General features: G+C 47.2%; 1 protein-coding gene across 3 annotated transcripts in view; it reads right to left on the reverse strand.

Moving 5' to 3' along the window:
- Positions 1-17,815, reverse strand: part of DIAPH1 (diaphanous related formin 1) — a 157,461-nt gene that overhangs the window by 83,736 nt on the left and 55,910 nt on the right. For all 3 annotated transcript variants that reach the window (XM_043521331.1, XM_043521330.1, XM_027822676.3), the window contains 7 exons: positions 8,194-8,324; positions 7,909-7,995; positions 6,403-6,466; positions 5,289-5,428; positions 4,995-5,103; positions 4,605-4,715; positions 1,689-1,807 (listed from right to left, as the gene is read on the reverse strand). In XM_043521331.1, the coding sequence (XP_043377266.1) occupies positions 1,689-1,807; positions 4,605-4,715; positions 4,995-5,103; positions 5,289-5,428; positions 6,403-6,466; positions 7,909-7,995; positions 8,194-8,324 (761 nt within the window). The remainder of the gene's footprint in view (positions 1-1,688; positions 1,808-4,604; positions 4,716-4,994; positions 5,104-5,288; positions 5,429-6,402; positions 6,467-7,908; positions 7,996-8,193; positions 8,325-17,815) is intronic.

The following is a 17,815-nucleotide window of genomic DNA, read 5'->3' on the forward strand; positions in this document are numbered from 1 at the left end:
CAACTGTACAAAATTATGCAGCCCACTCACACCCCCATGTGCAAGGAGGGAGCCCTTAGTCTCTGGGCCACAAGGCATGCTCACTAGAGGGGAAAGTGAGAGCCCACATACATAACAAATAAATTTGTTAATCTCTAAGGTGCCACAAGTACTCCTTTTCTTTTTGCAGATACAGACTAACACGGCTGTTACACATACATAGAGACACACAAACTCCTATTTCGGGCAGCCCCCAAGGTGGAGGAGCACAAACTATCCTGTTGCATGTGGCTAGGAATCTGCTGATTAAAAATTTTAGTGCCTCTGTGTGTTAACACCACAGCCAGTCCTAATGAGGAAAAGCGGCATGTGCCACTTTCCAAGTGATGAAGGTATCAGTCTCCTGTTAGCAAGGAGGGGTCAGTAATCAGCCCTCACCCCTCCAAACAAGGCCTGGACAACCAGCATTTGGCATGACTTCTCCAGCCTAAGTTCTCACGAATAGAGAGATCAACTCTGGTGGGGGATTTTCCATGACATCTGACCTCCAGTTCCTGAGCTCACATCTTTCTCTCTAGGATGTGGAAAAGTTGTTCAGGCTCCTGACAAAATACCCGTCATATCTGTTCCTAAAAACTGCAAGCAATACAATGGTAGAGGTGCAGCTACACATGGCAGATGCTATACCTAAGGGATATATATGCCTTTGTATAAAAAGGGGACGTTCCCTAGTACAAGGCTTGATATGGCTCTGTCTAGGTTTTCATTCCATGCTGGATTGATGAAGGAAAATATTCTACTTTGTTTTTGCAAAGCAGCGGTTGTTCCAGGTGCCCTCTGGTGGCAAAATCCAAAACAGCCAAACCTTTTGGAAGGATTATATACCTGTTTTGGTAAATGTCAGTAAACATCAGTTTCACTAGATAAGCAAAAACTGACAAAAATATTTCCATTGATAACAGAAATTTACAGTTAGGCAAAGTAAGAAAAATGCTGCTTGAAAACTTAATTAGAGTTTGATATTTACTTTGTACATTTTGACATTCGATGTTGACATTTTGTGTTTTAATGGTTATGAAGCTTCATCTTTTTGAATCTCAACACCTGTCACCTGACCTTCACATAATTTCCCATAACTGTGAAAATTTAAATAGATAAAAATTAAAAAATGCTGAAAAATAAACCAATATTAACCATCAAAACTACAAAAAAATAAAAATCAAGTTCTGCCACGCCTGCCTATTTATTGCACACAAAACAGGGACAGACAAACTACAGTGTCCATAAAAAGTCAAGTCTGAACAGAAATCCAAAACTAAAGTTTCTGGAAGCGTCAGACAAGCTGCATCCTCCCAAATGGCCAAGGTCTGGTCTTCTTCTTTTTGCTAATAAACTGCCAAATCCTTAATAGAGGATCAGCATACCTGCCTGTACTTCGCTCACTCATGTCTTCAGACTTTGTCTGATGGATCAGAGGCATCCTACAATGTATTGGGCAGCTCTGACCCAAACAAGCCCTGAAACCCATGTGACCTGATAACAGCAAGCTGTGCTCGGCCCAGGCATTACTTGACCAGAGGAAAGACCATCAACCTCAGTCCCTCTCCCTACATGGAGGTAGGAATGGTACAAAGACTGGCGGTAAGAAACTTCCTGGGGATACTCCTGCCCCAAACGCAACCCCTGCCAAATAAGCATCAGAAGGATATTCCATTTCAATGCGAATGTCTTCAAGGCGGCTCCTGAGGTCTTCAGAATCCTCGTCACCATGTTCTTCAAATACACTCAGCTGTACCTTCAGTTCCTCATTCTCCAGTTTCCGCAACTCCTGCCAAGTGCATGAGTACATCATAGAGAGGCCATCAGAAGCTATACAGACTCTGGTGGGGTCACTTGAGAGCATACAGTTTTTCAGATGGGAGCTAAACAAGGGCTATGTTAGAGCACAAAGGAATGTAATGAGGGGCCAACATACATTAATGTGCAAACAAGTCTGCTGGAAGCCCCAAGAGAGCCCAGGCCAGCATGGAGCCACAGGTAAGAGGCCCACCAGTGATGATATTAATTCACAGTCACAAGAAGATAGGATCATCATACGCTCCAGGAGAGTGCACAGTCACATGGACAGGGCCAGTATACATAAACGGCAAAGGGAGTGTGATCACCATCCAACTGACCCTGGGAGGCTTGGTAACTAAGAGAGAGGAAGCACTGAGCAAGAACAGGGCTGTAATACAGCCCACGTCATTCCTGCAGCAAGGGTTTGAACACAGAACAGCCATACTGGGTCAGACCAATGGTTGATTTAGCCCAGTATCTTGTCTTCTGACCGTGGCCAATACCAGGTGCTTCAGAGGAATGAACAGAACAGGCAATCAATTGTCCCTATTGTCCACTCCCAGCTTCTGACAGTCAGAGGCTAGGGACACCCAGAGCATGGGGGTGCATCCCTAACCATCTTGGCTAATAGCCATTGATGGACCTCTCCTCCAGGAACTTATCTAATTCTTTTTTGAATCTCATTATAACTTTGGCCTTCACAACATCCCCTGGCAATGAATTCCAGAGGTTGACTGTGCATTGTGTGAAATACTTCTTTTTATTTGCTTTAAACCTGCTGCCTATTAATTTCAGTGCATGACCCCGGGTTCTTGTGTTATGTGAGGGAGTAAATAACATTTTCTTATTCACTTTCCCCACACCATTCATAATTTTATAGACCTCTGTCATATCCCCCCTTAGTCATCTATTTTCCAAGCTGAACAGTCCGTGTCTTTTTAATCTTTCTTCACGTGGAAGCTGTTCTAATACCCCTAATAATTTTTGTGGCCCTTCTTTGTACTTTTTCCAGTTCCAATATATCTTTTCTGAGATGGGAACACCAGAACTGCATGCAGTATTCAAGGCGTGGGCGTACCATGAATTTACATCCTGGCATTATGATTTTACTGTCTTCTTATCTATCCTTTTCATAATGGCTCCTAACATTCTGTTAGCTTTTTTGACTGCCGCTGCACAATGAGCAGATGTTTTCAGAGAACTATCCACAGTGACTCCAATATCTCTTTCTTGGAGATAACCAGTAATTTAGATCCCATCATTTTGTATGTATGATTGGGATTACGTTTTCCAATGTGTACTAATTTGCATGAATTTCACATGCCCAGTCATCTAGTTTTGTGAGATTCCTTTGTAACTCTCTGCAGTCTGCTGTGGACTTAACTATCTTGAGTAATTTTGTATCATCTAAAAACTTTGCCACCTCACTGTTTAACCCTTTTCCTAGATCATTTCTGAATATGTTGAACAGCACTAGCCCCAGTACAGATATCTCTGGTAGACACTGCTTTTGTTGTTTCTTGTCTTTTAACCAGTTACTGATCCATGAAAGGACATTCCCTCTTATCCAGGGGTTCTCAGACTTTTGTACTGGTGACCCCTTTCACACAGCAAGCCTCTGAGTGCAACCCCCCTTATACATTAAAAACCACTTTTTTATATATTTAACATCATTACAAATGCTGGAGATGAAGCGGGGTTTGGGGTGGAGGCTGACAGCTCTTGACCCCCCCATGTAATAACCTCACAACCCCCTGAGGGGTCCCAACCCCCAGTTTGAGAACCCCTGCTCTTATCCCATTATTGCTTACTTTGCGTAGTAGCCTTTAGTGAGGGACCTTGCAAAAGGCTTCCTGAAAATCCAAGTACACTATATCTACTTGGTCACCCTTGTCCACAATTGTTGACCCCCTCAAAGAATTCTAATAGATCGGTGAGGCATTGTTTCATTTTACAAAAGCTGTGTTGACCCTTCCCCAACAAATAGTGTTTATCTAGGTGTCTGATAATTCTGTTTTTTACTCCAGTTCAACCAATTTGCCTGGTAATTAAGTTAGGCTTGTAATTGCCAGGATCGCCTCTGGAGCCTTTTTAAAAATTGGCATCACATTAGCTTTCCTCCAGTCATCTAGTACAGAGGCTATTTAAGTGACAAATTACATAGCACACTTAGGAGTTCTGCAATTTCATATTTGAGCTCCTTCAGAACTCTTGGGTCAATACCATCTAGTACTGGTGACTTATTACTATTTAATTTATTAATTTGTTCCAAAACATCCTCTACTGATAACTCAATATGGAACAGTTCCTCACCTAAAAAGAATGGCTCAGGTATGGAAATCTCCCTCACATCCTCTGCGGTGAAGAATAATAAAAAGAATTCATTTAGCTTCTCCGCAATGGCCTTATCTTCCTTGAGTGTTCCTCTAGCACCTCGACTGCCCAGTGATTGTTTGGCAGTTCGTTTTGCTATTAGTTTTTGAATTTTGCTAGTTGCTCTTCAAATTCTTTTTTAGTCTGCCTAATTATACTTTTTATACTTGGACTTGCCAGAGCTTATGCTTCTTTCTACTTTCCTCAGTAGTATTTAACTTGCAATTTTTAAAGGATGCCTTTTTGCCTCTAGCCACTTTCTTTTATTGGGAAGAGCAATATTACTGTGTCACTACCAGAGCCTTTTAACAGTATTAGGTACTTTCAATATGAATACAACTGCTGAGATGGTGGCTGTTGCTTCTCTCATCGAGCATGATGGTGCTCCATAGGAGGAGATGATTGCTCCTTACCGTAAGGATGTGCTGCAACCCAGAACGCATCAGCTCACTTCGAATGTGAACTCGGAAGTCGAGCTCATCAGCAGGGATGATAAGGGCATTGATCAGCTGCATACAGGCTACCTAAAATAGGGAGACAGACAGTTTCTGCATCAGAGTGAGCCAGGTCTCTATCCCCTCATCCAAGACTTCTAGTCAGGCGCTCAGAATGCCCAGAACACTGTACCCATCAACCAGGGAAGTGCTACAAATAGGGAGATATCAAAGAGATGGTATCTTACACCCTCCCTCCTGTATCCTCCTCACTACAGAGAGCAGTCAAACTGCTAGAGTAGACCAATCCTCTCTTGCTCCTCCCCTAGAACAGAGAACAGTGCCCACATATACTGAGGGTTGAGGTACCTTCAGTACCACAGAGGTTCCGCCCTTTAGGCCATCCAACAAGGGACCGAATCGCTCCACCTCGTCCACTTCTGCTCGCTCTGTCAGTGCCTCCAGAACCCGCTCATGCCTGAAACAGTAGGAAGAGGGAATCAGCAGCAGTCTCAATTGGGGGTGGGGCGGAAAGGGAAGAGGTATGCATGCGTGTCATCGTTGTAAAACAAAGAGACAGGGAGAGAAGTGGGGACTCCAGAGAGGCAAATGACAGCCAGCTCAAGAGAGATGAGTGGTTGAATGAATCCCATAGACACGTACATGTCCTCGGGCTGAGGCAGGATACAGAGAGCTGACAGCAGTTTCACAGCATCTATCATCATGGAAGGGACTTTGGGGTCAACAGCTCTCACCAACAGCAAGATCCCCTCCTCTGTTTCCAGCATTGTCTTGATTCCAAACTGAAGGGGAAAGAAAGGATGAGTTAGTATATTTGACTCAGCTAGCCCACTAAGGAGCATAGTGCGAACTGTTTATGCCTCAAACCTGAGACTGCTTTAAGGCTAAAGGGAAGCAACTTCACCACAAACAGTGCAGATGGCAAGACGCTTGTCCAATGTCTGTCCACACATCCCTTCTATTATTTCAGAGGGGAGACCAAGGAAGGACAAGGGGGTAGGAGTTGGGGTGTCCTAAAGGGTCAAAGCCAGCAAGAAGAAAGGTACTTAGTGGGATCTTGACAGGTGTGCATGGATGTGCACAATGAAAGGAAAGTCCCTGTGAGAACAGTATCAGAAAGAAAGGAGTCAAAGAAGCTAGAAAGGAGAGATAGAGACCTCACAGCATATGTGAGTGAGAAAGGAAGGGTGAAGAGAACCAAAGGGACAGGGGAGTTTAACAGAATTAGTACTAGGTGTCCCAGAATGCCTGCAAATGAGAAGGGAAAGTAGGACAGCCTGGGGCATGAGTGAGAAAGACAGAGAAGGGGAGGCTGGACAGAGGGCAGAGATGTAGAGTACAAACAAACAGCAAAGGAGACAGGGATATTGGTGTCCTCAGAGTGCCCACAGGTGTGCAGAGGTATAGCAGAGAGGAGGACACAGATTGAAGATAGCACAGTACCAAAGTGTCCCCAAATGTCTGAAAAAGAGAGTATGGCAGGATTGAGAGAAAGTATACTGGGGGCCCAGAAGAAGTAGGAGTAGTACAGGACGGAGGTGGGTGGGAGGGGAGGGAGGCAGAAGTGCACAGGCTGAGGAAGGGGGTGAGAAGCGTGAGTGAAATGTAAGCAAGGGTTTACTGAAGAGTCAGGAGCCTTCATCCCCACCTCCCCTACCACTTTTGGGGATGGTCCCATGCCACCAGAGCAGAGAGCACATGAGGAAGAGGAGGTGGCAATATATGGATGTATCTAGGGAAAGGACAGGGATCTCACCTTGTTGTTCATGAAAGCCTTCAGGCATCGGATGATCTCATGTTTGCTCCGAGTGTCATAGGAGCTGTGAGGAAGGAAAGCCAGCTGATGAATAGTCACATGGAGCATGATACACGGCATCATGCTTCCCCCAATTAAAGGACAGTAGGCCCACAACTCTCAGGTGGGGCCAGGAGAGGTCTTAGGTGTCCAGTGCTGCACTAAGACTCCAACCCCACACACACACCTGAATTCAAAAGAAACACAGGGAAAAGGCTGCTACATCTCCTGGGGGAAAACCTCCACGCTCATCTCACCATAACCCACCAACACACACACTCCCTACCCAATTTTAGCCTCTGCCCTTTAGCTCCGCCCCCCCCCATGGGTCACACCCACGTACACATCCCTGTTCATCTCACCTCACTAAAGACCTCTTCTGGCAAACCTTAGCCACAAACCACTGTCCCATAACTGAACTGCACTGGAGCAATGCCCCCTTCTCCCCACACCCACACACTTCTGACCATACAGTGAAACCTCTCTGCCCCAAGACTTTCTTCTTGTTGCCGCCCCCCACCCCCACCTTCAATTAGCCAAACAACATGTATATGCAGTAATAATCCTGTAGCCTCCTCACAAGCCCTTTAGGATTATGAAAGCTTGTAAACGTAACAGGACAGGGTCTTACTTGACTCTAGCTGTAGAGAGCTATGCATAATAAGTTACCACTTATATAGCTCTTCAGCCACAGACCCCAAAGCACTTCATAAAGATGGGTAAAAGTACCACCATCCCCATTTAATAGATGGGAAAACAGACAGAGGGGGGTGTTACAGAGCCAGGAAAAGAATCCAGGTTTCCTGGTTCCCAGACTCCTGCCCTAACCATGAAACTGTGATGGATTTGGAGGTGCCCTGTGATAATTTATGAATATTGTATGTTAGCTTGGTGATTGGGGTATTTTCTGTATGACTTTACAGATTTAATTCAACAGGAGTGTGTCTGTAAAAACAGGCAGAAAGGAGAAAGAATGGCTGAAGATAGCCACCACTCAGCACACACACTTGACAGTTGTTAGGGGACAATGCCAGAAACGTTAGCTTTGATGATTGGCTGGCAATGGAGGAACAACCGACAAAACTGGTTGTGACCAGGATGGGAAAAGACCTATGAACACAGAAGAACAAAAGCACTTCTCTCTGTAATGCTTTGTTCCTACTACCAAAATGAACACTCTCCTTGGCTTTAAGAAGACTGCCTGCTCACTGGACACCACTGGCCATAGACTCGCAGAGGGAAGAACTGCAAGTGCTCAGACTCGGTCTGACCTGCAGGATACACAGGATGCTGCTCCCCAGGGCCTGGTCTAAGAGCGGGAAGATTGTGGAAAAAGCTCAAAGTTTGATGGCTGAGGGGGCACACTCAGAGAGACCAGCTAGGGGACAGACGTGCAGCTAACCCTGGAACCATAACAGACACACTTAGGACACTTTATAAATAGCTTCCATTCAGTTTGTCCCTCACCTGGGTGCCTCGTCCTTCTCATCATGGAGCCTTTTTAATATGTCCAGCAGGCAGTTGAGGCCCTCAGCCCCAAAATTCTGTACCCAGCTGTAAGAAACACAACAGAGTCATATTAGCAGCACATAGAAGGACGGAAAGTCACAAAACCCTCAACCACCCCCTGCCCTCTCTCTTCTCTATTCAATCACAATGCACCATCCCCAGCCCCGATAAGCAAGCACCTAACCCCCTTGCTTATAGCTTCAGCTCCATGCCCGATCTCCTTTGCTCCAGCCAGCCCTTTACCTGACAGGATTGTTGTTGAGCGACACTCGCAGAGACTCCAAACAACCGAGCAATTGGGCATCCCTGAGATTTGATTTCAGCTCCTGGATATAGATCATGGCCGACTTAGAGCTCTCCTTCTGACTCATGCCCTACACAGGGAAGAAAGAACAGGCTATTAGGTAAACTAACTGTGGTTGCAGCACCAGGGCATAGAAATGGGTTTTCAAAATGGTATTTTTATGTTGTGTGAGTGGGCACACACATACATGCGCCCTCCATTTCAAAGAGCTTCAGAGTGAAGCTAGCCTAGCTGAAGCATTAACCGCTAAATTAGCTGTAAAGTTTAGTCATCCTCAAAACTTGAAACTACCTAATTTAGTTTAGTGTTCAAAGTAAACATAAGTTATATTTAATTGGCTTTCTCAATATACACTCACGAACACAGACACACAACTGAATTAGAATGTTGGAGTTATTTAAAAAAAAAAGTTTGAAGGTCAGAGGTATTTCATAGTTACATTTCTGATCCCTTACCCTGACCCTCCATCCATCAAGCTTACAGGCAATCAGTACAAGTCATATCAGTAGGCTGTAACGATAGTGGGGGAGGTGGCAATCAGCAGTTGGTGAGTGAGGCAGATTTGGCTCTCCAGCTCCTATAGGAATGGTGCCCAAGTCAGTTCTGTTTGTGGACTATATACAGATGGATAGAAGGGGAGATGTTGGTGTTTGGCACAGTTGTTGGAGAGACTGGGCATGGCCACTAGGTAACTCGAGGGGATGGAAGACCACGAGTGTCGATGAAGCTCCCTCACACTAGGCCCAAGTGTCCTTGGCCCCCCCGCCTGGAGGCACTCGCAGCAGTTATGCTGAAGATCTGCAACAATATGTTGCAGAGTCAGACTGCCTGAAACTAAACAAGGCCAAACGAGAGCAGATATGGAAGAACAATGCTGAATAAAGCAGCTTTATGTATGGTTTAACAGATGGTACAGAGAACAAGGGAACTAGCTGGTAACTGGATTGGCTGGCTATATGGATACTTAGGGCAGCTTGCTATTGGATAAGTATGCTGAAGAAAGGATGTATAAAAGCCTGTGTAATTCCCAGCTCTGTGTGAAGGATTTGAGATTCTATTCTCCCTGTACCTTGTTTGCAGCTGCAAATAAACTTTTCTGCTTCTCCACCCCGTTGTGATTATTGGGTGACGCACACTGGGCAACAAACCTTGCTGTTGTTCGCCTCTGGCACTGGGTGCCGGCAACAGCTTTTGGCGTCCCTCGGTGGGCGACGAGGCCACTATTTAGCCTTGCCCGGACCCCTCCTGGAGGTCGAGGTTTGCGGTGAGAACCGACGCCCAGCACCGGTGAGTTCATCGGGGGAGACGCGATTTGATTGACCCCGGAGGGCACAACAGTGCAACGCACTCATATAGTGGAGAAGCAGCTGTGGGCGACGGTGAGGAACCGGTCCCTTGGACATAGGGGAGGAGCAGCTGCGGGCAACGGTGGGGAACCGGTCCCTTGGATAAAGTAGGAACCTTTTGAAATCCAGATTGTATGCTCTGTTGGAACCTGGGGACGCCCAGAGTTACCCTGTAGGTATGGAACAGGGACAGAGCTCGGGGATTAGGGCACGGTGTACGCCCCTAGAATGCATTCTAGCAAACTGGAAGATATTTGGTGCGGATCCGATGACTAAGAGTCAATTAAAACAATTCTGTACAGTTGACTGGCCTCAATATCAACTAGAGGACCACGAGTGGTGGCCACCAGGAGGGTCAATTAATTACAACACGATCCTTCAGTTACTCCTGTTCTGTCAGAGATCAAGGAAACGGCATGAACATATGTATGTGCATTTGTTCTTGGCTTTATGTATTCGACCAGATATTTTACAGCAATGTAATCTGACTCCGACTGGTTCGGTAACAGCTAATGTTAGTCCCCAGACCCCCACCCCCACTGTAATGGCAGAGCCGGTGTCCCCTTCGGCCCCCACACTGCCACCTATAAGGGTAGGATGCCTTGGGTTACAGACATTGCCCCCTCGGTGGGACTCTATCCTTTGATTACTGAGACTGTTGTGGCTCGCCCAGGGGCAGACAGACGTCAGGCTACCACTATGCAAGTTTACACCCATGTGCCATTCAATCCCATAGACCTAGCAGCTTTTAACACAGGCTGGGGAATCCTCAACGAACCAAAGCCGGTTTATTTCAGTCTTTGAGGGGTGCCTCAGTAGTCACAAGCCGGATTGGGACAATTGTAATATCCTTCTGAGAACTCTGTTGTCTGAGGTGGAGCGGAATCAGGTTACAGTTAAGGCAAGGGGAGCATCAACTTTCAAGCGAAAGAAAGGAAGCTATCTGTCAAGTCCCTACCCCAAGCATTCGTAAACGGCTCAGAGCTTTTCTGGGTATGGCAGGCTTTTGCAGGATCTGGATCTCAGAGTTTGGACTATGGGCTAAACTGTTATATGACTGTGTAAAAGGGAATGGATCACGACCCCTTTCACTGGTCCCCAGAAGCCGAGAGGGCATTTAAAATCCTAAAAAGGAAGCTGATGGAAGCTCCAGCCCTGGGTCTGCCGGATCTTTAACGAAAAGGGGTGGCCCTGGGAGTGCTAACCCAGTTGTTGGGGACCTGGAAACATCCCGTGGCTCATTTTTCTAAGCAACTGGATCAGGTTGCAAAGGGTTGGCCGGCATGTTTACGGGCAGTCGCAGCTACTGCCCTAGTGCTTGAGGAAGCCGAGAAGCTAACATTGGGAGGGGTTATGCAAATCTATACTCGCCATATGGTCCGACCCCTGCTAGACACCAAGGGTGGGCTCTGGCTCACCCAGGCTCGGATTGCTCGGTATCAGGCTAAGCTGTTAGAGAACTCTGAAGTCACTTTACAGCCTTGCCCCTCCCTTAACCCAGCCACCCTCTTGCCAGAAACAGAGGAACAGGAACATGACTGTTTAGAGATCATAGATGCCCAGTACTCCAGCCGTCTGGATTTAAAGGATGTACCCCTCCCAAATGCAGATTATGAGTGGTACACTGATGGTAGCAGTACTGTAATAGATGGGCAAAGGAGGGCGGGTTATGCTGTTGTGACCCTCCATGACACTGTGGAAGCTGAAGGTTTGCCTGCTGGGACCTCTGCCCAGCTTGCCGAACTAATAGCCCCGACCCATGCACTTAAACTGTCAAAAGGAAAGCGGGTCAACATTTTTACTGATTCAAAGTATGCTTTTGGTATGCTGCATGCTCATGCTGGCCTATGGAAGCAAAGGGGAATGCTGACAGCCCAAGGCTCCCCAGTCAAGTACGGGACCCAAATCCTCCGGCTCCTAGAAGCAATATAACTTCCCTTAGAAGTGGCAGTGATACACTGTAAAGCCCATCAGAGAGAGGATCAAGATGTGGCCAGGGGTAATGCTGGGGCAGATAGAGAGGCTAAGCATGCTGCCACCCTGCCATCCCCTCAGGCTGAGAACACCCATATGCATACCCTTATCCCATCAGTAGGGGAGCTTCCAACCCCTCAGTACTCTGGGGAGGAGAGACAGCTAACTGACAAACTCGGTCTCTGGGAAAAGGAGGGATGGCTCCATTCCCCGGAAGGGAAGGTCCTCCTACCAAAGGGACTGATCTGGCCGGTGCTGCAGAAACTACATCAAACCACTCATGCTGGCAGGGAAGCACTTATCCAACTAATGGGAAAATACTTTATCACTTCCGGACTCCGACCCCTGGCTGCCCACGTACAAGCAGACTGCTTAGTCTGCCAAAAGAATAACCCCCGACCGGGACATCCTGTGTCACCAGCTGCCCTAGAACCCACTCCGGGCCCCAGACAAGTGTGGCAAATAGACTTTACTGAGTTTCCCTGGACCCAAGCGTTCAAATATCTCCTTGTCTTAGTGGATCGGTTCAGCGGATGGCCAGAAGCCTTCCCATGCCGTAACTGCACTGCCAGAACAGTGGCCCTCAAGTTTGTTAAGGAGATCATTCCTCGCTTTGGACTCCCCCAGTGGATGGAATCTGACAACGGGACACACTTCACGTCAAAAATCATCCAAAGCATCTCACATGCCTTACAGATCCCCTGGAAACTCCATACGCCCTGGAGACCGCAAGCCAGTGGTGTAGTGGAGCGTACCAATCAGACCCTTAAATGGCATCTCTCAAAAGTGTGCCAAGAAGCCTCACTGCGATGGCCTGATGCTTTGCCCCTCATCCTACTCCGTATCCGCGTTCTCCCAAAGGGTAGATTAGGGCTTAGTCCCTTTGAAATTATGTTTGGAAGGGCATGGCTTATGAATGGCACCCCGGTTCTGTCAGGGGAATAGGAGTTGGGTAATGTTTTTTTGTCTCAGTATATGCGTTCCCTGTCTGCTGTTCTCTTGTCTCTTCACAGGCATACCAAGAATTCCCAGCCTCTCCCCTTGGACTCTCCTGTCCACTCCTTACAGCCCGGTGACTCCATGCTTGTTCGTACCTGGAAAGACGAGCTCTCCAGGAAAAGTGGAAAGGACCCTATACCGTCCTGCTGATCTCCCATACAGCGGCAAAGGTCGAGGGACACAAGAACTGGATCCATCACTCTCATCTGAAGGCAGTACCTGCCCCCTCGTCAGCAGAACAGTGGACCGTCCAACCTGCTGACTCCTCATCTAGTGACGATCTCGGGCTAAAGCTACTGTTTAAAAGACACAAATAGCGGGCACCTTAATGCCTAAATGGGCCCACCCAGGTACCGGAGACCCTGGGTTGGGAAGACTCTGGTAATAATTAATTGGGTAACATTGTTGTTCTCTGTATTGTTATTTCCAAACTGTGCATATCGGGAGCATAACTCCTTTGTTTCGCTTGCGCACCATGTTGCTACTTTAACAAACCAGACTGATTCCTGGGTATGTGCTCCAACTCCAGTCCCCCAAAACGGGAATGCCCCTTGACATGCTGCCCCTGACCCTAGCAGAATTAGCCGCCACCAAAGAGCAAGAAAGAACGGACTCGCCGTTCTGGAACAAGACCTCTTTACAGAAAGTCACCTATCAGGACCAGGAGTATTCAGTTGCAGTACTCACTGAGGGAGTATTATGTTTTACCCGAAACCAATCTGATCACTATGGGCGTCCTGTGGGAAAGAGCTCCTGTGTTATTACACAGTGGGCTGATGGGTATTGGATAAAGACCAAGAAGGGAGGCCAGCAGTGTGCGTGTAATGGTTCCTCCCCTTTTAGGGAAACTCTTACAAATAATCTTACCATAAAAGAAGGGTTTGGAAATATAACTTGCCGTCCAGTTAATATCTCCAATGTAGCAAGCCAATGGTGGGTTTGTAGTGGTCCCTACGGCGAGTGTAATTTGAACGTCACAATTAGAAACACTCCCACTTGTACCCAATCAGGAGGATGGGATGCCCCCTTAGGGGCATATGAACTGTTTGGAAAAGCAGCCAAAGCAGCCTTAAATATCCCAGGAATCCCCTTAAGAAACAGTCCTTACTGGGCCCTACGGGGTCACTATTTTGTATGTGGCCGAAAGGCTTACAAGGTGCTGCCAGCCAACTGGACAGGTAGCTGTTATATAGCTCATGGAGTTCCTCATCTGTCAATAACTGCCACACTGCCCAAAGGAAAGATTAGAAATGCCCAAGATACCTCTGTTGAGTCATGAGAAAAGACCCTGCAGCAACTGACTATGGCATTGGAGGGCAATATAAAGAATTCCCTCACAACCGAGAAGCTTGTAGGGTGCTCTGCACTGGGAATAGCGCCACTGTTTACCGGGCCAGCCACGGCATACATAGGCTGCTATACTGTAAGGCTGCAAATGGTACTTGAGAAAGTTGCCTCAGAGTTAGAGGACTCGATTAGTGATTTACGGTCAGCAGTAAAAACATTAAATAAAGAGGTACAGCAGCTCAGGACGTTTTCCCTCCAAAACACGTTGGCTTTGGACTATCTCTTGGCATCCCAAGGAGGGGTTTGTGCCCTCGTCGGGCCCCGATGTTATGTATATGTAAATGATAGCAGTTATGAGATCTATGAAAAGGTGGTACAGGCTGAGGCCCATGCCCGAGCCGGAGCACAGGTTGCCTATACTGCCCCCGAGAGCGATTGGTTGCAATCCTTGTTTTCAGGCTAGGGTTTGTCGTCTTGGCTTGGTCGTTTATTTTGCCCGTTATTGAAACTTCTTTTTCCTGTATTGCTTGTATTAATGGTATTATGCTGTGCAGTCTCATGTGTCAGGACCCTTTTGCAAAAGTTAGTAAGTCATTCTCTTCAGGGCTATCGCAAAGTGCTTATGCAAAGTCCTATGATAAAGAAATAAGTAGCCCAAGTGAGAAAACTCAGAGCCAAGGCTGTTGAGTGTTCTCAAAGGAGGGAGTTGTTGGGGACACTGGGCATGGCCACTAGGTAACTCGAGGGGATGGAAGACCACGAGTGTCGATGAAGCTCCCTCGCACTAGGCCCAAGTGTCCTTGGCCCCCCCGCCTGGAGGCACTCGCAGCAGTTATGCTGAGGATCTGCAACAATATGTTGCAGAGTCAGACTGCCTGAAACTAAACAAGGCCAAATGAGGACAGATATGGAAGAACAATGCTGAATAAAGCAGCTTTATGTATGGTTTAACAGATGGTACAGAGATCAAGGGAACTAGCTGGTAACTGGATTGGCTGGCTATATGGATACTTAGGGCAGCTTGCTATTGGATAAGTATGCTGAAGAAAGGATGTATAAAAGCCTGTGTAATTTCCAGCTCTGTGTACAGGATTTGAGATTCTATTCTCCCTGTACCTTGTTTGCAGCTGCAAATAAACTTTTCTGCTTCTCCACCCCGTTGTGATTATTGGGTGACGCATACCAGGCAACGAACCTTGCTGTTGTTCGCCTCTGGCACTGGGTGCCGGCAACACTGCTGATGGATAGGTGAAGCGGAGGAGGATCTGTGTTTGGGCCAGTGGCCCTTTGCATATCAGTGCATTCACATGCTTTTCACTGGAGTATTTCAGAACACATAAGTATGGCCTACCAAACTCATGCTCCATTTTGGTCAATCACACTCATAGGATTTTAAAAATTGTAAATGTTATGATTTCAGGTATTTAAATTAAAATTTTACTGTGTTGTAATTGTAGGGCTCCTGACCAGTGTTCCCTCTAATTTTTCCCACGAATGTGCGGAATGATTTTTATTATGCATACCAATATGGAGGTGATGTGTGACACATCATCTCCATATTGGTGGACATAACAAAATTCATATGGCAGGGGTGGGGCTGAGGGGTTTGGAGTGTGGGAAGGTGAGGGCTCCGGCTGGGGGTGCGGGCTCTGGGGTGGGTCTGGGGATAAGGGGCTCGGGCAGAAGGTTGGGGTATGGACTCCAGCTGGGGGTGCAGGCTCTGGGGTGGGGCTGGGGATGAGGCAGAAGGTTGGAGTGCAGGGGGGTTAGGGCTCCGCCTGGGGGTGAGGGCTCTGGGGTGGGGCCAGGGATGAGGTATTTGGGGTGCAGGCTGCCCTGGGGCTAGAGTGGGAGAGGCGCCTCTCCCCCCCACAGCAGCTCCAGGGCGAGGCTGGGAGAGGGGGAGTCTTGGGGGCCCAGCACTAAGGTCTTTGAGATTAGGATTCAATTCCTTGGATCACAAAGGCAGTCATACACTGGTATGAGGTGCCCTCTGTCTGCCTTGTGGAAAAGGTGGGCTGCTGCAGTTTGAATGAATGGGAACTTGTATACGCCCTTTAGTGCCATCATTAAGTAAAAAGTGTTGCTGTAATTGAGCCTGGAGGCCATTCATACATTCTAAGGCCAAAAGTTGCCATCATTCACCCTTGTGAATAAACTGATTATTGTGCCAGGGTTCACATCTGACCAAAAGAGTACAAGCTTCTGAATCAGCAAAAAAGGTACAGGCATTTCTACTACTAATGCTGTCTGGGTGTCCAGGAGCAGTGGTGATTTCAGCAGGACCTGGAGACCGTTACTCACCTGAGATCAGGGTCAAGACAAGCCCTAATTTCAGCTAGTAACTTGAATTTCTTCCTTCTTCCTGCAACTACAACCTCAATCTTTAGCCTGCTGCATTTTATTCAGGTCCTTCATAGTTAGGTGAAGACACTATTAGCGTGTGATGAGAAGGTGATAGAGCTGAGCATCAATAGCATGGTACTGGCAATGAAGTGCACAGTGTTTCATGAGCTCGCCTACAATATAGTAGTTGACATCTCCAACTGGAACTGGCATCAAAAGTACATAATGTCAATAGCTCCATGTTGGCACATCTTTGCAGTATGGCAGGGGAGGGTTATATTAGAAATGTGAATGAGTAGGTTGGGTGCAAGAGGATATCTGAAGACAGGTGAAAGGAGGATTCACATAAGGAATGAGAGTTAAGGTCAAGGTCTTTTCCTCAAAGATTAGTATTTACAAGAAGAAAGTAAACAGAATCGCTCTCAGCTTGTGATTCTAGCCAATCCTTGAAGCATGGTGTGTGAATTTCTGTAGTTGCCCCAGGCCCAGGATAGGATGCATTCCATAGCAGGACTAGAAAAGCTTTCCCTGGAACTCCTGAGGTACTTCTTCTATTGCTCCTAGATGAAGGAATCCACCTTCTTCCCTCAGTTGTTTCATGAGATGGGTCACTGAAGCGGGAGCTGGGTGGGAGATTAGCAAGGACTTGAATTATATAGAGTGACCTTTGGTACTAATTTCACAAGACCCATTGGTCTGAAGTTATCCCAGCCCATGGTTGAGAAAAATGGGAAAGACAACAACCCAAAATAGGGGTGAGAAGAGGAAGCTCTGGTGGCATCAGTGCATGGTTCTTGACATGAACGTCAAACCTGCAGTTTGGAAGATAATGTCAGGCAAGCGGTAGGAGAAGAGGGAGCGGCTCTCTTGCAGGAGATGAGACTACCTCGTATAGTAGTTAGTAGCTCTGCGTTGTTGAAAAAAGGAAGTTCCCTGTTAGAACTGGCTCTACTATCTAGAGGGTTTTCTCCTGATAGTAAGTGTATAGATACCCTGGGACCTCAGAATAGCTTTAGAGTCCTTAGGAATATGTAAGCTAAACGAGTCTGGCCCTTCAAAGCCAGTTTGGATCTCTTGAGGAATCCCAGAGGACTATAACCAAGATGTGCCCCCCAACCCACCCAGTAATGCCTGTGACCTCTGCCACCTCCTCATGTTCTCTCTTTCTCATTCCAGTGGGCTAGTCAGGCACCTAACTGGTGAAGGAATGTCACACATGAAGCTGCACAAAACTTCATTTCCCCCCCCAAAATCAATTGCTATTGCCTCCCCTTCCCCAAAAATGGGGCGAGGAATTACTGTTCATTACTTCCCCATTCCCAGAGTGGAAAGGGATTCCACACAAATGACCTCTACCTGCAGGGAAGGGGGGCTGGAGACTGTCCCTGGCTTTGATACACAAGGCTGGAGAAAAGCCCTCTCTCAGTGTCAGGAGTTTCCCCCCCCCCGCCCATACATGGGAGGGAAACCCCAACCTGCTGGGGGAGGGGCTTTCCGAGCTTTGCCTTTCGAAAGCTGGGGTCTAGAACTCAGCCGATTAAGTGTGGAGCCAGCTGCTCCGGCCCAGCAGGAAGAGGGGAGGGGCAATTCCCATGATAAAAGTGGTACT

Source organism: Chelonia mydas, chromosome 8 (genome assembly GCF_015237465.2).
Source record: "Chelonia mydas isolate rCheMyd1 chromosome 8, rCheMyd1.pri.v2, whole genome shotgun sequence".
Lineage (NCBI taxonomy): Eukaryota > Metazoa > Chordata > Testudines > Cheloniidae > Chelonia > Chelonia mydas.